Source organism: Carassius auratus, unplaced genomic scaffold, assembly GCF_003368295.1.
Source record: "Carassius auratus strain Wakin unplaced genomic scaffold, ASM336829v1 scaf_tig00216378, whole genome shotgun sequence".
Classification (NCBI taxonomy): Eukaryota; Metazoa; Chordata; class Actinopteri; order Cypriniformes; family Cyprinidae; genus Carassius; species Carassius auratus.
Genome location: NW_020528536.1, coordinates 94,656 through 117,500, shown reverse-complemented (window position 1 = coordinate 117,500; position 22,845 = coordinate 94,656). Strand labels below are relative to the sequence as shown.

Sequence of the window (22,845 nt, the reverse complement as noted above, 5' to 3'; positions counted from 1 at the left end):
GGAGGGTGTCTGAGAGACTCCGCCCGCCACCAGAGCATCGCCCTCATTGGCTACTTCTCTGGCCAGATCACAGGCGGCCTCGTTGATCTGCTGGCCCTGCGGACGGTCAGCAAACACCTCCATCAGAGCGGTGTGATCGGGGTTAGGGTCTGTGTGAGCGGTGTGTGTGAAAGAGAGAGACTCACAGTGAAAGTCAGCTTGTTCCCTCTGTTCTCCAGTTTGTCGTCGCTGGCGTAGAAAGTGAACGTCTGCATGACATTTGACCCGGCGCGCAGGAATTCCCTGTGCAGCTGTCGCACTGACGGAGAGAGACACATGCGTCGCTTACACACAGCGCCTTCTTACAAAATAAATACAACCAGAGAGCCCAAGAAACACTCAGACAAGAACCAATAATCTAACCGTTTTAAGACATTCAAGTACAAACAAGCAATACAGTATCTGACCCTAGAGCAGTTCTGATATATTTACAGTAGGAAATTAACAAAATATCTTCATGAACATGATCTTTACTTAATATCCTGATGATTTTTGTCATAAAAGAGAAATGTATGATTGTGACTCATACAGTGTATTGTTGTTTATTTCTACAGATATACGTCTGTGACACTGATGACTGCTTCTGTGCTGCAGGGACAGGTTTAGCAAAATAAAGTTAATGCAAAACATCTTTGCTTTTTCATGCACCGGTCAGTTTGGAAATCTATTTTGCTTCCATAATGTCCTCTTTTCAAATTCCAGTCCTTATCTTACACACACCAGACTTCACGGTTTATCCCTCTCTATATTCTGAGGGTTTGTTCATATTTAATTTACACTGATTTATAAAATATTTTACTTCTAAAAACACGGTGATAATGTGTTTGTTTTCTGTCGAATCAAAGCATATTAAACATGACCCTCAAGACAACTTGAATACAAGATGTTATTAATCATTAATCAAGAAATAAATGTAATAATTAACTGTACTGTATCATTACAAAAGCAGATAAACAAATAAATCTCTGAATCCCGGCAAGAAAAATATTCTCTAAGAACAGGTAAATGTCCCCATTAAATCATGCAAACATTGTTTCTGAATCTTCTCTGAAGAAAATATGTTTCTTCTTTATACAAATGTTGAATGAACAGGGGGCGGGGCTGAGCTGGTTGCTATGGGTGATGTCATCACGCTTCCTAACGACACACACAGTGATTGGCTGATACTCTCTGTCAGAGATTTATTCATAGAAATATTGTAGAGTGCAGTTTCATGTTACCATACTCAAACAAAGGTTAAAAATAAAAATGTTGCCACATTTAAATAAAGGTTTTAAAATGCAGGCTAAGTGTCAGTAATTAAACAAGTATGTGTTCAGCCTCTTACATGTGTGCTTCTCAGAAACAATTAGTGAATATGCATATAAACAGCCTTTTAATTAACAGTAGAATAATCCTGGCTCATAGTAAGACAAGCAAACACAGAAGACTTCTTGCCTTTCTAACAGGTTAATAAAGTCTATATATATGTGATCTATATATAATACAATCTATAATCAAAGGAAAACCTGGAGTTGGGATAATCTTTAAAACAGAAGCTGATATCTTTTTAAAGTCTCATTATAGTCAAATGATTCTAAATGTTTGTTTGGAGGCAGAATAGTTTGGATAGTTTGTGGTTTGGTGTTTGTGCTCCTAACCTTTCACAGATTTAGGAGCTGAAACGCTTGTGAAATACTCAGAACAAACATTTAGGACTCTACTTTTAGGACTGACACGTCCACTATAGCCTATGTAAGATTTTCTTCTAAATCTGTGAGTTATGAGCAATTTAGCCTGAACATGTTTTGTGAACACGGGCCCAGATGAACTTGGAACGGATGTTATATTAATGTAACTGGAAGAGATTTTTTCAGAACTTTGAAGGACTTTTCTGGCCCCGTCTCTCACCGGCCTCGGGGTGCTCCGCTGCGGCTTCTGGGGTCCAGGGCCCGGCCTTCACATATCCTCTCTTCTCCAGAGCGAACACGAACCCTCCGTCTCCAATCACCACCTCACCGGAGCCCAGGCGCTCCAGGACACCCTAACACACACACACACACACACACACACACACACACACACCGCACACGCACACACACACAGACACACGCACACACACACACCGCACACCGCACACCGCACACACACACACACACACACACACTTAGCACTGCGCGACTACAGCTGAAAACACTTCAGCGCAGAGACGCGTGATCGTGTGGCTCAGGGTCCGAGCGCGCTCTCCAGGCGCGTTTCCACACACACTTTAACATGAGCTTCAGTGTTTCTGTTCATGTGTTCGAGACAATTTATATATAAACAGCTGAAAGAAGTATAATCCTGCAGCAGGATCTCATGCGTGTAAAAACAAAAGCTGGCTGTGTCTGGATCAGAAACTCACCCTCTTTGATCCGACTGGTGCCATGTTTAGCAGGAGATTCAGAAACAGATGAAGATCTTCAGGAGAGCTGAGAGAGACTGGAGAGAGATCCTCGAGAGAAGAGCGCTTATAAAGAGCAGAGCTGGAGGGGTGTGTATGTGTGTGTGTGTGTGTGTGAGAGAGAGAGAGAGAGAGAGAGAGAGTGTGTGTGTGTGTGTGTGTGTGTGTGTGTGTGTGAGATCGGCCCCCTGTAACTTAAACTGTAGTTCACAAAGTCACTGGTTAATGTTTATCTTTCAGCTGATCTCATTTCGCAGAACACCAGTATCATCAGAGTGATGCTCGATAAATCATTCAGAGAGAAATAAAGAGGTTTGGGCCTGAGCTCTTGCTCTACTAATAGAGATTAATGCTACATACTGTACCAGTTATTCTATACTAACAACAAAAACAAACCCGTTATCTAGGCGTCACGAGTCTGTTCCTCTGTTGAAGGAAACCTGGCCAACACATCAGTCATGAATCTGAGAGTGTTTTTGTTCTTTTGTAAAAGTTGCTGCTGCAGATGTTTTACACACAGACTGATTCTAGACGAGTTATTGATTATTGATCATGTCTGAGCGGATTATCGCTGCTGAGTGCACACACACACACACACACACACACACACAGGGTGCTGCAATCTTTGTTTGTGCTGCAGATTGTTCATTCACTCTGTGTTTATCAGATATAATATTGCATGTCAACACTGCAGATATAACAGATGCTGAGTGTGTAGGAAAAAGTACTGAAACTGAATGTTTTGTTTGTCCTTCTGTTTTCATCCGTGTTCAGTGTTTCTCGTGTAGACTGTGTTGAATTAATGCTGATGAATCATAAATCCCTCGTATACTCTCCGCGTGTTTGAGGCGAGCGGGGGCGCGCTGCTCGTGCGTGTGTGTGCTACTCCAGACGAACCTCAAGAAGCTCCATTCGCTCTCACAGCACACAATATCGTGAATATTAAACACGTCCCTGCACGGAGCTTCATGACTGATGAGCGGTGAGAAATCTGAGGAAAGATGAGCTATATCTGATAGACTTGTCACATATGAGACTTGTTTATGGAAATATGAGGTATACAGATGAGGACATAATAAATCTGATATCAGGATTTCACTGTAATGAACTGCTGCAGCTCTGTGAGGGGTTAACAGCTGTATCGAGTGTGTTGTGTGGTGTGTTAATGGGGACTGTGGTGTGTTTGTGTCGCAGGCCGTGGGCTTCCATCAGTCCAGCAGCATCAGACTGGTGTCCACTCCGGTCCGAGTGGACGAGCTCATATATCAGACGAGCAGAACACACTGGCACCTGGCGCCACAGTTCCTCATCAGCGCTGAGATGATCCAGCAGCTCTTCCCTCTGCTCCACATGAACGACATACAACACCTTCACACGCCCGAGGATCACGTCAAGACTGACACACATACTGCATTTATATGATGATTTTATAATATTTTACTGCTGAATTATTATCTTTTTTCCCTTATCCCGCTTTTTTCTTCTTGAAAAGCATCAGTAAAAAGTGTTAGTATCTAAAATGCAACGTTTACAAATATAAACACTATAAACATGTATTTTTGTTTCTGTCACTCCACAACAAATCCTCAACATGCAACAGTATACAGAACAAAACAGGAATGAAAATATGTGACCATGGACCACAAAACCAGTCATAATGGTCAGTTTATTTCAATTGAGACTTATACATCATCTGAAAGCTCTACGGTAGGAAATTTACAAAATATCTCCATTGAGCATGATCTTTACTTCATAACTTAATGAATTTTGTCATAATAGAGAAATGTATAATTGTGACTCATACAATGTATTGTTGTCTATTTCTACAGATATACATCTGTGACACTGATGACTGCTTCTGTGCTGCAGGGACACAGATGAGCATATAACAAACATAAATTACAGCAGCATTCATTGCAAACAACATTTACTATAAAGCAGAGCATACATTTATTTAAAGCATGTTTTTATCCCTCATTTGGCACAAATTCATAAATTTGGAATGTTAATCTGGGTGAGGACAGCAGGACCTCTGTGTGTGGATGCGGAAGCTGCTTGTGTCTGTGTGTCAGGTGTTGGTGGGTCTCTATAGTCCGGGTGACGGTCACATCGACCTGTATTCCCAGCAGGAGTGTGAATGTACGGTGCTCAGATCTTATTATCCTGCTCCGGTCACAGGTCTCACGCAAACCGCTCACAGAACCATCCGAGGCAATCGCATCGTCAATGCCACAGGTTCGGCCACACCCACATGGCAGACCACACCCTCACATTATAGACCACACCGGTTTATTAGGCCACACCCACATGTGATAGACCGCACCTACATGACATGCCACACCCCCACATGAAAGACCACACCCATTGGTTAGGCCACACACACTAGACTACACCCATGTGTTAAACCACTCCACACATTTTAGATCACGAGGTGTGTGACAGTGACGTGGCCTTGGTTCTGGTTCTAGTCAAACAAAATTTCTAGCTGGCATGCACTGCTTCAAGTCAGATTGCGATTGGTCTGCATGGTGCTGCATGAAGTCAAACGCACCTCACATCTGTTTGTTAGGCCACACCCACATATGCAAGACCAGATCTACATGACATTCCAAACCCCCACATTATAGACCACATGTTTGTTAGGCCACACCCCCACACACTAGACCACACCCATGTGTTAGCCCATGCCCTCAAATCATAGACCACACCCACATCTTAGAACACACCTCATGACCCTGCCGGGTTGCCCTCTGTGGGAAAGTAAACACGTCCCGGGTCAAGACCTAGTATCATTGCCGGGTTCGACCCGGGACGAGCGCTGTGTGAACAAAAGCCAGATCTAATGCCGTGTCGAAGTGATGACGCGCGTTATCGCGCGACTCTTTTACTGGCTGTTTTGAAGGAAGATCAACATTCCCGACTAAAAAAACAGAGATCAGTTAGTTCCTCACTTTCCGCGCTAACGCCGAGATCGTTCGCTTGCTTCAGTGAAAGTATAACGTGCCTAGCGTTTTTGACTCGTACATTACACGTCACGCCCTGATGTCACATGTCGTTACGGGATCTTCACGTATTGTGTGTGAAAGCACGCACATATACCGGGTCATCACTGGCAGTGTGAAAGTGCCAAATCTAGCGACCTGGGAACAATTGCTGGAACACTTTACCCGTGTATTTGCCGGAATCACAGTGTGAAAGGGGCAACGATACCATTTTTTCAGAACCGATCCGATCCGATACTGAAAATTCAGAGTATCTGCAGATACCGATCCAATCCAATACCAGCGCAGTTTTTTTTTTAAACAATGTTACATTTGTAATCTATGAAAAAAATACTATTATAAACTAGGATAATTCACTAGCAGAAGATACTCTAGATTCTAGAAAAATCACGGGTGCACACTAATTTGATCAAATCTAGTGAAATATTTTATTTAAAAATAAAAGTGAATAAGTCTGAAATCTGGTAAAATGTTACAACCCAGAAAAAAAAGCAATACACGCTAATGTGATTAAACTTTAAAAGGTGAAGATTTCATGAAACAAACGTAAGCAAAGTCAGATGCATCACTGCTGTGTGATCTACAGTCTGTTAGTTTCAGAGCAGTTCTCGATCAGGGAAAACCACGCATGAATCCATTTACAGTGTAATCTATCATAAGATACACATTTATCTCCCTCATCTGTTTGAATGAGCAGCTGGAACTAGTAAAGCATAGACATTTCAAAGTAGAGCCTTTATTATATTCAAAAGTCCCACATTCTGCTTTAAATCGAATATTATGGTATTTTTGTGACACAATAAACTGTATATGGTATTTAATTCAAGGTAAACTCTTGTAACTTCTCTCTGGGCCACCAGTCACAGGAAGGAAAGACAAAGAACATGATTTATCATATTCAATTCATAGATTGTACTATTATCAGCCAAATCTGACAGAAGTGTCATGGGTGCAGATCTTTCAGCAGGATTTGCTGATGTTCTTATGGGAATGTGCTGAAGCAGCTTTGATAAGATGATCAGACACACATTGCGCAGTCACACGGAGTTAAAGGCCGATCGTTGACCTCTGACCTCTGACCTCTCCTATAGCAAACACACCTGATTGCATCCCATAATCTGTCTCTGCTGCTGTATTCATCATGTCTGAAACGAGTGTGCTGAACGTTTAATGTGTGTCATGTGCTCCTGATCCAGAGGACTTTCTCTGCTTGTGTGAGTCTGTTTAAACATGAGATCTGACTGAGAATGTTTCTGTGAACTCAACCGAGTAATAAAGAAGAGTCAGATCTGAGTGTGTGTGTTTATTTAGCTGATTTTGGTCCAGGTTTAATGCTTTTGGGGTTTTGGCCTTCTGCCCCACTCACATGACCAGCCAATCAGCTCTCACCAACAGTCCATCTCTCAGCCAATCATCAGAGGTCTCTCTCACACGCCTCAGCTCAGCCAGTTCTCACCAGAACTCCTCTTCCGTTTTCTCCCTCAAGATGACCAACAAAACTTTGACTTCAGTTATTTTTGTCATGGCCAACTTCAGTGACTGACTCAGATATTTAATATTCTATTCTATTCTATTCTATTCTATTCTATTCTATTCTATTCTATTCTATTCAGTATTATATTTTCTTTGATATTATAATCTATTATATTCTGTTTTATTGTGTACTATTCTATTCTGTTCTATTCTGTTATCTATTTGCCTATAGCCTATTCTATATAGCTCTAATTTGTTCTATTTATACTAATCTATATTATGCAAATCAGTTCTATTCTATAATATTCTATTCTGTTATCTACCATTGTTCTTATCTAATCTACTCTTTTCTATTCTTTCTAGCAGGTTCCACCATGTTCTATTATGTTCTATACTTTTCTTTAATATTCTAATCTGTACCATTCTATTCTATACTGTTATCTATTCAGTTTGTTCTATATTATTCTCATTTGTTCTATTTTATAAAATTCTATTTAATTTTAATAGATTCTATTCTATACTATTCTATTGTGTTCTATACTGTTCTTATCTCTTGTACTCGTTTTAATTCTATTCTAGTAGGTACTGCTCTGTCCTGTTCTATTCTGTTCAGTTCTATTTGGCTGTATTCAGAGAAATATAGAGTATGAGCGGTTAGTTTGTCTCACTTCTTGTGTTTGATTCAGTTTGAGTGATTTATTGAGGTTAGAAGCATTTTTAACAGTTTTGGCTGTAAATGATTACTTTACACTAAGAACAAACTACCTGTACTGTGCTTTTACAGTACATGCGAAACAAGAACATTGTGCAGTTGGAGAATCAGAGACTGTTATTGAAGAGGCAGGCTCTGAGATGAAGTCTTTATATCTAGTGTTTAAGTGAATGAGTGGAGTTTTTAATCATCTCTCTTGCTGTAGAATGATGTTTACGAAGGGAACTAACACTCGTGCTTCAGCGATGATGTCACCAGGTTCTGTCGGGTCAGGGCTGCAGGTCTGGGATCAGTCAAACACACCAGGAGGTCAAAGGTCAGAGCTCACAGAACGCTTGCAGGAGGATCCAGTTACTCTGAACCCTACCGACTCACAAATACACTGTGAGCTGTGATTGGTTCCTCAAATAACACCTCGACCAATCAGATGACGTCACTGCATTACAGATGTTTTTGATTGTGTGTTTGCTGAACTGGTTCTGATACACACACACACACACACACACACACACACACAGCGTAATTCAACAGACCAAATTAACACACTAAACACTGATTTATTAAGAATGTCAAAATTCAAAAGGTGTTCTGGGAGGGTTATGTTTAGTGTTGGGATTAGAAAATATTCTCTCTGAATATATCTCACTGTGTGTGTGTGTGTGTGTGTTGTGCTGCTGGAGGTTATTTCAGACTGATGGATCATGTTCTGTGTGATTATTTCAGGACACCTGCAATGTTTGTGTGTCTCCTTTGCTCAGGAATTCTTCTTAAAGGAACAGTTCACTCAAAAAATGAATCTACTGTAAATATGCTCACCTTCAGGCCTTTCAGTCTTTATCAGGTTTGGAGAAATGTAGCACTGCATCAGTGTCTCATCAATGGATGCTCTGCAGTGAATGGGTGCCGTCAGAATGAGAGTCTGATAAAAACATCACAATAATCCACAGCACTCCAGTCCATCAGTGAACATCTGGAGAAGACAAAACCTGAAACACATCCAGCATTAAGATGATTTTAACTCAAACACATAGAGTCTATAATCATAATAACACTTCCTCCAGTGAAAAAGTGTTCTGGTCTGAATCAGGAGAGAAATCTGCACAGATCAAGCAGTGTTTACAAGCCAAAACCTGTGGATTATTGTGCTGTTTTTATCAGCAGTGAGTGATGTGACATACAGCGAAGTATGGTTCGTGCTCTGCATTTAACACATACAAAGTGGACACTCACTCACACACACACGCACACACACACACACACACACACACACGCACAGACACAGACACAGACACACACACACACACACACATACACTCTGAGTCGTGTGTTATTGTCAGATAAACCCTCCTCTAAACACCATGATTAAACCGTGATCTGTGATTGGTTGTTGCACATGTCAGTCAGATGTCTCTTCCTGTGTAAGTGGGCGTGTAGTAACTAGATCAGACGTCTGTGAGCTGGTCAGGTTCAGCTTCAGTGTGTTGAGTGGTCAGTATAGTTGACCTGGTTAATCACTCGCCCATGTGACCTCACACCTGATCACATGTGCTGCATTCAACAGGAAGTGACTCCTGTTTGTCCACAGGGACACAGGAAGTGATCACAACAGGTCTGATGTTCACTAGTTGGTTTTAAACGGGGTAATTGTGACATCTCAAGTTAATTTTTTTAGATTCTGTGTTTGTATCTCACCATTCTGACTTTGTCACTCAGAACTGCACAAATTGTGAGATAAAAAAAAAGTCACAATTAAATTTTTATTGTTATTATCATCTTTTTATCCATGGCATAAACAAGCTTCCATAGATTAGAGTCTGTCTGTAGTGTATCAGACACTTTCTCTCATATGTAAATATGAAGCCTTAAAGAGACAGTTCATCCAGTAATGATCATTCTGTCCATTTACTCTTCCTCGTGTCTGTATAAACCTGTGTGACTCTTCAATGGAAAGCATTTTTTCTGTCCATTCATTAAGAGACAAACATGTCCTTCCTGAAAGAGATCAGTCCGTTGGTGAAGAACTGTTTTCTCTCGGGGAATGACTTATTGAAGAATATGGAGAAGCTCTTATTAAGAATTAACAGAGACAAGCTAACACAAGAGATAACTGGACCAAGATCCCAACTAAACCAAACACTAAATATCAACATTTAAACCTCTTCTAATTCTCAATAAGAGCTTCTCTAGATGTCTGACAGAAATAAAGTCACAGAACCTTGTAAGGAGGATCTGTAAATGTCTATATCGGACGTACAGAAGACATAAAAAACATTGAAAAAAGAGACGTCATAAAAACGTTCTGTCTCCTCAGTGGACAAAGTCTGCAAAGACATAAAAAGACGTCCACTGGACGTAACTTTGCCCAGTAGATTAGGTTGATGTTAAAATACCCAATGTAGTAATTTAGATTTTTTATTATTTAACATGCATTATGTACCATGTGTTGAGTTCAGTGTAAAATGCATTGAGTAAAGAAGTTAATATGAAAGACTTGGTATGTCCTTGTGTTTGGACACAAACTTTCAATAATAAAAAAAGTTATTTGACCCGTGTTATGGTCTTTTATTTATTTAGACTATTTGAATAAAATAAAAATTGTGTATGTTTATAGATAATAGGCCTTGTGTTCAGTAAACAAAAAATGTTTTGTTCTGATATTTTTTATGTTAACATGACTATTATGTTGTGACAACTTGTGATATTAAGTTATTATTTTAAGGTAGGTGGACTTTAGCCCCCGTTTGTTAAGTTTACTCAAAAAAGCGCTTGAGGTAAGTTGATGCAACTTTTTTCTTTACAGTGCTCTCATCTTTTATTCTTTTATGACATTAATATGGTATTTTTTGGTAACATGGATAGATTGTGTGTCATGCCCTCATTTCTGAAAAACTTCTTACCTTTTAGCGTTTGACTTTATTAACAGTTTTGTTCACTTCTGTATTATATTGGAATTAGATAAAAAGCTGACTCTTATCCTGAATCTTATTTTTGTCAAGCGATAGTGTGATTTTATGGTTACACAGGACAACATATGATTCCTTTCATGACTCATCTGATTTGTATGTCAGCTGATTTAAGGGTGAGAGAAGAATCTATAATGAGGAGCTTGATTTGTCTTCTGGAGATCTGCACAGAGGAATAAAACCATCAATTTTGTTATTCAAGTGGGTAGAAGCTTTATTATATCAGACAGAGAACAGAAATAACACTTAAAAAATATGATTAAACGTTTTTTAAAATAAAAATATTAATTATTGATCATGATTATTAACAATAAAATTAATAATGGATCATTGTGGCGAGTGGGGCGGGGCCGAGAGGCGTGGGAACGAGGAGTGAGGCCAGGTGTAGTGATTGAAGATGAGCTACACCTGAGCCCCACCGCCAGTATCGAGTCCCACGTAGGAGATGGAAGGATATAAAACTGGAGTGACGACCGTGAAGGACGAGAGAGGACCAGGCCTGGGACATTATTTTATGTTTTGGCTTTTATTTGTGCGCGTCAGTCGCCGTGAGGGGCTGACGCGCTGTTTTGTATTTATTTGAATATTAAAATTATGTTTTGATTGTGCGCCGGTTCCCGCCTCCTTCTTCCCGATGTATATGGAGTGTGAATATCGTTACAATCATATATATATTATCAACTAAATTAGTAATTCCCTTCAACACAAACAGAGGTTGAGAAAAGCACAGAAACACACACACACAGAGACCCACACACACACACACACAGACACACACACACACACACAGACACATACACACACTGATCTTACTGTCTATCTGAGGATTTATTACACACATTATTTCAGTGACAAAAGTTCAGCTGCAGTATTAATGTCATGAAGTGACTCTATAACGTCTCACTGTTACTGATTCATCACACAGCTCAAAGCATTATGGGTAGAATCTCTTGTCAGTCTACACTGATTTATCAACACAGTTTCACTGACGATCCAGGACCAACAGTAAACCCAGGATAGAGCGTCTGAGTGAATGTGGTCTGGACTGTGTGGATGAGGCTCATTGTGTCAGAGACGCTGTAGAAGGACAGAGTTCCTGCTCTGTGATCCACAAACACTCCTATTCTCCTGACAACATCATCATACATTACTCTCCTGAAATATTCAAACACTCCTATTCTACTGCTGATGGACTTCACAGGGAGAACAGTCTCTATGTTATTGTGTATGAATGAGTATCTGAAGGAAGAGCAGATCAAACTCCAGGACTGATCATTCCATCCAAACCCACACTCAACACCTCCCTTCCTGCTGATGCTCTTATATGACACTGATATATACACATCTCCACTCCACTCCAGCTCCCAGTAACAGCGTCCACACACACTCTCTCTACACAACACCTGAGGATACACATCAAATCTGTCTGGATGATCCGTATACGACTGGAGTGTGTCAGTGTTAGTGATCACTCTGTTGTTCTCAGACAGAAGGAGGCGTTTATTCACTGTGTTCAGATCCGGAGTGAGCTGATGGGAATCTGATGGAGATAAAACACATCAGAATCAGGAATTATGAATCTGTTTGATCTCATCATGTTCAGTGTATCATCAGTGTCTCAGTACAGATGAACAGATATCTGTGAACATCATCATTTACATCACCAGTTATAAAACTCTTCTTTCTCCTTCTACAGGAAGAACATGAACATACTCGGTGAGTTTTTCAGCTGGTTTTCTTACTGACTTACATTGTAGGAAGTCGTTCCTGATCCTGATAAATGCAACTGTGGAAATCAACAGACATGAACAGTGTGATCCTCATGATCCTGTATCTATTCCTAACACATTTCTAATATGATGTTCTCCATGATATGAGATGATGATGGACTGGTTTCTGAGAGCAGATGAATCTCCAGGACTTTACCTCTGTCTGAGATCTTCTCGAGCTCCTCTTTGCAGAAATCCTCCAGTTTGTCTCTCAGCTGATGGACAGATTCTCTCAGAGCATCAGAAGAGAAGAGAGAACTGAAGAGATCATCATTTACGTCTGTAGATTCAGGAGGAGCTGAGAGAGACTGGAAACTCTACAGAAAACAGAAATCAAACTCATCAGCTCCACACTTCACTCAGTAACCTGCAGGAACATCAGATTTGATCTTCATTAACATTCTTCAGTCCAGCACTTTTACAGCATCAGCTTCATTCTCCTCCTATTCATTACATCACATTAGAGCTACAGATTCTAGTATTCACCACATACACTGTTTGTGAACTTTCTAGGAAATAGTTTGGATGATTAAACATCTGCTAAGAACATAAATGTCCATCTAACAGCCCAAGCACATCAATGGAGTCTCATTGTAGAGTTGAGTAGATTTGTTCAGGAAAAACAGCTCAAAGATATGATTAGATTGACCATGAGAACACTTTACAATACTGCTGCACTAATATGCATTAATTCATTTTTAATACACAGATAACCATGAGTTAATGCACAGGTTCTTAAAAAAATTAATAATTCATCAATGATTACTACATCAGCAACTAATCAAGAGTCAACTTGATTAATAGATTACGTAATATATATCAATTGCTATTCATTAGAAGCGTCAACCTGTATTATATACTAAATAACATAGTATTAACTAACAGTGTAATTTTGTCACGTATGGGAACACAGGAGACGGAAGATCCAAGTGCAGTGTAGGTTAATTCAGGCAATTTGATAATACCTAGAATATCAAAATCAACTGCGGGCGGCAGATCCTTTTCCTATTTGGCTCCTAAACTCTGGAATAACCTACCTAACATTGTTCGGGAGGCAGACACACTCCTGCAGTTTAAATCTAGATTAAAGACCCATCTCTTTAACCTGGCTTACACATAACATACTAATATGCTTTTAATATCCAAATCTATTAAAGGATTTTTAGGCTGCATTAATTAGGTAAACCGGAACCGGGAACACTTCCCATGACACCCGATGTACTTGCTACATCATTAGAAGAATGGCATCTACGCTAATATTAGTCTGTTTCTCTCTTATTCCGAGGTCACCGTAGCCACCAGATCCAGTCTGTGTCCAGATCAGAGGGTCACTGCAGTCACCCGGATCCAGTACGTATCCAGACCAGATGGTGGATCAGCACCTAGAAAGGACCTCTACATCCCTGAAAGACAGCAGAGACCAGGACAACTAGAGCCCAGATACAGATCCCCTGTAAAGACCTTGTCTCAGAGGAGCACCAGGACAAGACCACAGGAAACAGATGATTCTTCTGCACAATCTGACTTTGCTGCAGTCTGGAATTGAACTACTGGTTTCGTCTGGTCAGAGGAGAACTGACCCCAACTGAGCCTGGTTTCTTTTCTCCATTCTGTCACCGATGGAGTTTCGGTTCCTTGCCGCTGTCGCCTCTGGCTTGCTTAGTTGGGGTCACTTCATCTACAGCGATATCATTGACTTGATTGCAAATAAAAACAGACACTATTTAAACTGAACAGAGATGACATCACTGAATTCAACTATCATTTTGCATTATTGAGACACTGTTTTCCTAACGAATGTTGTTCAGTGCTTTGACGCAATGTATTTTGTTTAAAGCACTATATAAATAAAGGTGATTGATTGATTGATAATTAAGGGTAATCCAAATCAGAATAAAACAAGCCCGGGTCGTAACAGAACATCAATCCAAACAGAACAAACGTGAGAGAGTTCGGCTGAGACGTGGAGAGGCTCTGGTAGTTCCGCAGAGTTTAGACTGGATTCAGGAATATCAATGGTGACTTGACTCTGCTCATGAAGATCATCGGTGACTTGAATTCTCCCATGAAGAACACCGGTGACTTGACTCTGTCCTTGAAAATCACGGGTGACTTGACTCGGTCCTTGAAGATCACCAGTGACTTGACTCTAGTGTCAACGGCGACTGGACCTGACTCTGGAGGGTCAACGGCGACTGGACCTGACTCTGGAGGGTCAACGGCGACTGGACCTGACTCTGGAGGGTCAACGGGAACCTGACTCGACTCTGGGGGGTCAACTGTGGCTGTCATCCCGTGTAGAGGCGCTGGACAAGTGGCCATCTTGTGCCATGACTCCAGACCGGCGGCCATCCTGGGTTATACCCCATCCTCCCTGCCACTGTCCAGAACATTTGCGCCAAGGCCCCCACCTAACTCCCCTTTTGACAGAGAGTGGTTAGGTTAGATAATCTCCCCATCCGCTCCTTTATGGTGGCTGGGGAATGTATACGAAATTCCACACTGTTGGATCTTAGCATGATGGAGTCCTTCTGTCACGTATGGGAACACAGGAGATGGAAGATCCAAGTGCACTGTAGGTTTATTAAGTGTAATCCAAGTCAGAATCAAACAAGCCGGGGTCGTAACAGAACATCAATCCAAACAGAACAAACAAACAAACAAACAAGATCAAGAACAGGAACTCAAAGACTAGGATGCGAGGACACTAGGTGACGAAATGTAAGGACTCCATAAAGACAATAGGAAACAGACTGGATTATAAGGGCAGGATAATGACTATGAAAGTGAAGACACCTGCGTGCAATTAACAGGTGTGCAATTACTGTGATGAACGGACAAGGCTTTGTTGGAAGTGTAGTGCCTGCGGTGAGGTGACTATGGGGAAGTGAGACCACTAGTGGACACCCAGGGAAACAGAGACCAGACAGCATGACAAATTGAATGTATTAATTACCACAATGGGTCAAAGCTATGCATTTCATCTTACAGTTATCTGCTTTAATTAATCATTAGCTAATGATTTGCTAGGACATATCATTATGTTATGACTTTACTTCTTATGTACTAGGCACATTTATTAACTCATAGTACATGTCTCTATGGTTAGGGGTTTACTATCCTCACCAGATTCTAAGGTCTGTGGGAGAGTTTGGACAGTTACACAGTGAATGTAATGTCAGAGAAGCAGCAGGACGTCACTTCTACAAGTGATTTAAAGAGAAATACTGAAAGAGTAAAGAGCTGAAAACCATTAATCTCTTTCAGAAGATGATCAGATGAGCGTCTGACTGATGATTATATAATAAGACACTCATGAACTGTTTCTCTGTGAGTCTCTGTCACAGCAGGATCTTCTCAAGTCCACTCTGATCCTGTTCTTCTAGGTCTGTGTTACCTGCAGGAACTGGATGTAATCCTGTGTATGTGAAAGCTGCTCCAGCTCAGCGTCTCTCCTCCTCAGATCATTGATCTCCTGCTCCAGTCGCTCCAGTCGTTCTTCAGCTCGACTCACTGCAGTCTTTTCCTGATCTCTGATCAGTCGTATCAGCTCAGAGCGGCTTCTCTCAATGGAGCGGATGAGCTCAGTAAAGATCCTCTCACTGTCCTCCACTGCTGTCTGTGCAGAGCGCTGTTAGGACACACAGTGATTCAGCTTCAGTGAGTCTGAACTGAGACTGAGACAAACTTCTCTTCTTCTCCAGACTCACCTTATGAGACTCCACAGTCTCTCTCAGCTGCTGGAGATCTTTCTCTCTCTGCTGGATTCTCTGCTGGAGCGTCTTCTGCATCTTCTTCAGCTGTTTCTGCAGGACAAACAGATGATAGTTCAAACTACAAGTGTATGTATAAAAGTGAAATAAATGTCAGCAATATTTGATCAGTGTCTAGTGTTAAATACCTGTTTCTCTGTCCTCTGATCTGCAGCCGATACAATGTCATGGTTTTTATGTTCAATAATCGTACACAGCACACATATACATTTCTGATCAGTGCGACAGAAAACCTCGAGGATCTTCTCATGTTTCTGGCAGATCATTTCCTGCAGTCGTCCAGTGGCTTCAGTCAGATTGTGTCTCTTTCCTTTAAATAAGCTCTCATGTTGTTCTAGGTGATTGTGACAGTAAGAGTTCAGACACATCAGACAGGACTTGACGGCTCTGTATTTTCTTCCAGTACAGACGTCACACTGCACATCTCCAGCTCCAGCGTAACAGTCATCAGAGAGTCTGGTCTTCTTCAGTTTCTCCACCACTTCAGCCAGCATGGTGTTTCTAGATAAAGCAGGTCTTGGACTGAAGGTCTGTCTGCACTGAGGGCAGCTGTAGACTCTCTTCTGATCCTCCTGATCCCAGTGACCTGAAATACAGATCTTACAGTAACTGTGTCCACAGGGAATGGCCACTGGATCCTTCAGGAGATCCAGACACACTGCACACATGAACTCCTTCTGATCCACTGAAATTCTGGCTTCTGCCATTTTACTGCTTAAATACAGAGACACAAACACTCGACAGCTTGACTACACTTCAGTTTCTCTTTCTCTGAACTCTGATTCTGTTTCCTGCTTCTGTGTCTGAGTGATGTGTGTAAAACAGGTTTGTATGTAAAACTGTAAAACAGTTTCCTCATTCCTTCCCCTGCTGAGTTTACATTCGACACATCTGGCTGTTATTAAAGTAAACAAATGTCTACTAAATGTCAGTCTCAGACAAATTCTCAGAGAATTAAAGAGAAGCAGGACAACAGCTTTAACCTCTTTGGCAGTCAATGTCTTGTCCCTGGAGTCTGCCTCATTTTTTGGTAGCTTCGTTTTCATTTTTTCATGACATTTGCCAAGTATGGTAGCCCATACTCGGAATTGTTGCTCTGCATTTAACCCATTCAAGTGCACACACACAGCAGTGAGAAGTAAACACACCGTGAACATACACCAGGAGTAGCAGCTGGGGGTTCAGTGCCTTGCTCAAGAGCACTTCAGCTATGGGTATTGAGGGAGGAAGAGAGCGCTGTTCATTCACTTCCCCTCACCTAAAACTCTTGCCAGCACCGAGACTCGAAACCGTTGACCTTCGGGTTACAAGTCATCTACTTTCTAACCATTAGCCACAGCTGCCCCCTGGACGGTCCTGTTCTGTAGCTGACTCCTCAGGAGAAGACGGTCCTGTTCTGTAGCTGACTCCTCAGGAGGAGATGGTCCTGTCCTGAAGCCAACTCCTCAAGAGGAGACAGTCCTGTTCTGTAACTGACTACTCAGGAGGAGACGGTCCTGATCCGTAGCTAACTCCTCTGGAAGAGACTGTCCTGTTCTATAACTGACTCTTCAGGAGGAGACGATCCTGTTCTGTAGCTGATTACTCAGGAGAAGATTGTCCTGTTCTGTAGCTGACTACTCAGGAGGAGACGGTCCTGTTCTGTAGCTGACTCCTCAGGAGAAGACGATCCTGTTCTGTAGCTGACTACTCAGGAGAAGATTGTCCTGTTCTGTAGCTGACTACTCAGGAGGAGACGATCCTGTTCTGTAGCTGACTACTCAGGAGAAGATTGTCCTGTTCTGTAGCTGACTACTCAGGAGGAGACGGTCCTGTTCTGTAGCTGACTCCTCAGGAGGAGACGATCCTGTTCTGTAGCTGACTCCTCAGGAGAAGACGGTCCTGTTCTGTAACTGACTCCTCAGGAGGAGACAGTCCTGTTCTGTAGCTGACTCCTCAGGAGAAGATTGTCCTGTTCTGTAGCTGACTACTCAGGAGGAGACGATCCTGTTCTGTAGCTGACTCCTCAGGAGAAGACGGTCTTGTTCTGTAACTGACTCCTCAGGAGGAGACAGTCCTGTTCTGTAGCTGACTACTCAGGAGAAGATTGTCCTGTTCCGTAGCTGACTACTCAGGAGGAGACGGTCCTGTTCTGTAGCTGACTCTTCAGGAGGAGACGGTCCTGTTCTACAGCTGAATCTTCAGGAGGAGACGGTCCTGTTCTACAAATGACTCCTCAGGAGGAGACGGTCCTGTTCTGTAGCTGAATCTTCAGGAGGAGACGATCCTGTTCTGTAACTGACTCCTCAGGAGGAGACAGTCCTGTTCTGTAGCTGACTACTCAGGAGAAGATTGTCCTGTTCTGTAGCTGACTACTCAGGAGGAGACGGTCCTGTTCTGTAGCTGACTACTCAGGAGGAGACGGTCCTGTTCTGTAGCTGACTACTCAGGAGGAGACAGTCCTGTTCTGTAGCTGACTACTCAGGAGAAGATTGTCCTGTTCTGTAGCTGACTACTCAGGAGGAGACGGTCCTGTTCTGTAGCTGACTACTCAGGAGGAGACGGTCCTGTTCTGTAGCTGACTACTCAGGAGGAGACGATCCTGTTCTGTAGCTGACTCCTCAGGAGAAGACGGTCCTGTTCTGTAACTGACTCCTCAGGAGGAGACTGTCCTGTTCTGTAGCTGACTCCTCAGGAGAAGATTGTCCTGTTCTGTAGCTGACTACTCAGGAGGAGACGGTCCTGTTCTGTAGCTGACTACTCAGGAGGAGACAATCCTGTTCTGTAGCTGACTCCTCAGGAGGAGACGGTCCTGTTCTGTAACTGACTCCTCAGGAGGAGACAGTCCTGTTCTGTAGATGACTACTCAGGAGAAGATTGTCCTGTTCTGTAGCTGACTACTCAGGAGGAGACGGTCCTGTTCTGTAGCTGACTACTCAGGAGGAGACGGTCCTGTTCTGTAGCTGACTACTCAGGAGGAGACGATCCTGTTCTGTAGCTGACTCCTCAGGAGAAGACGGTCCTGTTCTGTAACTGACTCCTCAGGAGGAGACAGTCCTGTTCTGTAGGTGACTCCTCAGGAGAAGATTGTCCTGTTCTGTAGCTGACTACTCAGGAGGAGACGGTCCTGTTCTGTAGCTGACTACTCAGGAGGAGACAATCCTGTTCTGTAGCTGACTCCTCAGGAGAAGACGGTCCTGTTCTGTAACTGACTCCTCAGGAGGAGACGGTCCTGTTCTGTAACTGACTCCTCAGGAGCAGACGGTCCTGTTCTGTAACTGACTCCTCAGGAGGAGACAGTCCTGTTCTGTAGCTGACTACTCAGGAAGAGACAGTCCTGTTCTGTAGCTGACTACTCAGGAAGAGACAGTCCTGTTCTGTAACTGACTCCTCAGGAGCAGACGGTCCTGTTCTGAAGCTGACTCCTCAGGAGGAGACAGTCCTGTTCTGTAGCTGACTACTCAGGAGGAGATGGTCCTGTTCTGTAGCTGACTCTTCAGGAGAAGACGGTCCTGTTCTGTAACTGACTCCTCAGGAGGGGACTTTCCTGTGCTGTAGCTGACTCCTCAGGAGGAGACGGTCCTGTTCTGTAACTGACTCCTCAGGAGGAGACAGTCCTGTTCTGTAGCTGACTGACAATATGTTATGCAACATATAACTGGAGCAACTCATGTTCATGATCACACTCTGGACCTTATTTTGTCAAATGGTGTTGCTGTAGAAGATGTAAACATAGAAGATGTCTCCTTCTCTGATCACAGCCCTATTGTTTTTAATGTCCATGCTGAAAATTCTGCAGTTATGTAAAAACATCTGGGCTATTACGCTCGCTTTATACACTCATCTATTCCTCCTCAGTTTATTGAACTCTATCATCCTAACGCTGTTTAGTGATCTATTTTGAATGCTGTTGAGTCTTCCAATGGGCCTGATGAACTAACTTCTCTTTTCTACACAAATTGTTCTAATATTTTAGATGTTATTGCACCTTTTAAGTTAAAGTCACCCAGGCAGAAATCTTATTATTGGCTCGACGACAATGCTCACTCTCTTAGGTGGGCATGTCGTCAAGCGGAGAGGAAATGGAAACAGGATTCGTTAACTGTGTCTTGTGAGTTTTTCAAAGAATGTTTGTTTAACTTTCAGAAAGCTGCAAAATCAGCTAGGTCTAAGTATTTTTCAGATTTGATTAATACACACTCTCATAGACCTAGAATTCTGTTTTCCACGATTAGTTCAATAGTTAACTCCTCTTTTACCTCGCAGTTATCAGATCTGTCACTGTTTCAAAATGTTTCTTTGAGGGAACTCTGTGATTTGGTCAATAAGATAAAGAAAACTGCCTCTTCACTTGATGTCATTCCTTCTGATATTATTAAGGCCTCTTTTTCTGAAATTGGGACTTCCATTCAGTCATTGATTAACTCGTCTCTGAGTGCTGGGTTAAGCTTTTATTTTTATCAAAACTTTTGAAAAAGTTGTATATTCACAATTGATTTCTCAGGAGAAGACGGTCCTGTTCTGTAACTGACTCCTCAGGAGGAGACAGTCCTGTTCTGTAGCTGAATCCTCAGGAGAAGACGGTCCTGTTCTGTAGCTGACTCCTCAGGAGAAGACGGTCCTGTTCTGTAACTGACTCCTCAGGAGGAGACAGTCCTGTTCTGTAGATGACTACTCAGGAGAAGATTGTCCTGTTCTGTAGCTGACTACTCAGGAGGAGACGGTCCTGTTCTGTAGCTGACTACTCAGGAGGAGACGGTCCTGTTCTGTAGCTGACTACTCAGGAGGAGACGATCCTGTTCTGTAGCTGACTCCTCAGGAGAAGACGGTCCTGTTCTGTAACTGACTCCTCAGGAGGAGACAGTCCTGTTCTGTAGCTGACTCCTCAGGAGAAGATTGTCCTGTTCTGTAGCTGACTACTCAGGAGGAGACGGTCCTGTTCTGTAGCTGACTACTCAGGAGGAGACAATCCTGTTCTGTAGCTGACTCCTCAGGAGGAGACGGTCCTGTTCTGTAACTGACTCCTCAGGAGGAGACAGTCCTGTTCTGTAGCTGACTCCTCAGGAGAAGATTGTCCTGTTCTGTAGCTGACTACTCAGGAGGAGACGGTCCTGTTCTGTAGCTGACTACTCAGGAGGAGACAATCCTGTTCTGTAGCTGACTCCTCAGGAGGAGACGGTCCTGTTCTGTAACTGACTCCTCAGGAGGAGACAGTCCTGTTCTGTAGATGACTACTCAGGAGAAGATTGTCCTGTTCTGTAGCTGACTACTCAGGAGGAGACAATCCTGTTCTGTAGCTGACTCCTCAGGAGAAGACGGTCCTGTTCTGTAACTGACTCCTCAGGAGGAGACAGTCCTGTTCTGTAGGTGACCCCTCAGGAGAAGATTGTCCTGTTCTGTAGCTGACTACTCAGGAGGAGACGGTCCTGTTCTGTAGCTGACTACTCAGGAGGAGACAATCCTGTTCTGTAGCTGACTCCTCAGGAGAAGACGGTCCTGTTCTGTAACTGACTCCTCAGGAGGAGACAGTCCTGTTCTGTAGCTGACTACTCAGGAGGAGACAGTCCTGTTCCGTAGCTGACTCCTCAGGAGCAGACGGTCCTGTTCTGTAACTGACTCTTCAGGAGGAGATGGTCCTGTTCTGTAGCTGACTCCTCAGGAGGAGATGGTCCTGTTCTGTAGCTGACTCTTCAGGAGAAGACGATCCTGTTCCGTACCTGACTCCTCTGGAGGACAAGGTCCTGTTCTGTAGCTGACTCCTCAGGAGGAGACCGTCCTGTTCCGTAGCTGACTCCTCTGGAAGACACTGTCCTGTTCTATAACAGACTCTTCAGGAGGAGATGGTCCTGTTCTGTAGCTGACTCTTCAGGAGGAGACGATCCTGCTCTGTACCTGACTCCTCTGGAGGAGACGGTCTTGTTCTGTAGCTGACTCCTCAAGAGGAGATGGTCCTGTTCCGTAGCTGACTCCTCTGGAAGAGACTGTCCTGTTCTATAACTGACTCTTCAGGAGGAGACGGTCCTGTTCTGTAGCTGACTCCTCTGGAAGAGACTGTCCTGTTCTATAACTGACTCTTCAGGAGGAGACGGTCCTGTTCTGTAGCTGACTCCTCTGGAAGAGACTGTCCTGTTCTACAACTGAATCTTCAGGAGGAGACGGTCCTGTTCTGTAGCTGACTCCTCCGGAGGAGACGGTCCTGTTCCGTAGCTGACTCCTCTGGAAGAGACTGTCCTGTTCTACAACTGAATCTTCAGGAGGAGACGGTCCTGTTCTGTAGCTGACTCCTCAGGAGTAGACGTCCTGTTCTGTAGCTGACTCCTCTGGAGGAGACGGTCCTTTTCCGTAGCTGACTCCTCTGGAAGAGAGTGTCCTGTTCTATAACTGACTCTTCAGGAGGAGACGGTCCTGTTCTGTAGCTGACTCCTCCGGAGGAGACGGTCCTGTTCCGTAGCTGACTCCTTTGGAAGAAACTGTCCTGTTCTACAACTGAATCTTCAGGAAGAGACGGTCCTGTTCTGTAGCTGACTCCTCAGGAGTAGACGTCCTGTTCTGTAGCTGACTCCTCTGGAGGAGACGGTCCTTTTCCGTAGCTGACTCCTCTGGAAGAGAGTGTCCTGTTCTATAACTGACTAGTCAGGAAGAGACGGTCCTGTTCTGTGGCTGACTCCTCTGGAAGAGACTGTCCTGTTCTATAACTGACTCTTTATGAGGAG

At 43.0% G+C, this 22,845-nt stretch overlaps 2 protein-coding genes across 2 annotated transcripts in view; both read right to left on the bottom strand.

Moving 5' to 3' along the window:
• Positions 1-2,644, bottom strand: part of LOC113097702 (betaine--homocysteine S-methyltransferase 1) — a 5,231-nt gene extending 2,587 nt beyond the window's left edge. Inside the window, exons 1-4 of the mRNA XM_026262964.1 lie at positions 2,423-2,644; positions 1,930-2,062; positions 186-298; positions 1-96 (exon numbers count right to left, since the gene is read on the bottom strand). The exon at positions 1-96 is cut by the window's left edge and continues 96 nt beyond it. Coding sequence (XP_026118749.1) covers positions 1-96; positions 186-298; positions 1,930-2,062; positions 2,423-2,446 — 366 coding nt within the window. The 5' untranslated portion in view covers positions 2,447-2,644. The remainder of the gene's footprint in view (positions 97-185; positions 299-1,929; positions 2,063-2,422) is intronic.
• Positions 2,645-15,762: 13,118 nt separating this feature from the next.
• Positions 15,763-17,504, bottom strand: LOC113097699 (E3 ubiquitin/ISG15 ligase TRIM25-like). The gene is made up of 3 exons (XM_026262960.1): positions 16,282-17,504; positions 16,091-16,186; positions 15,763-16,011 (listed from the first exon to the last, which is right to left on the bottom strand). The coding sequence occupies exons 1-3, from the start codon at positions 16,858-16,860 to the stop codon at positions 15,763-15,765; spliced, it is 924 nt and encodes a 307-aa protein (XP_026118745.1). The 5' UTR covers positions 16,861-17,504.
• Between the last annotated feature and the right edge of the window lie 5,341 nt (positions 17,505-22,845).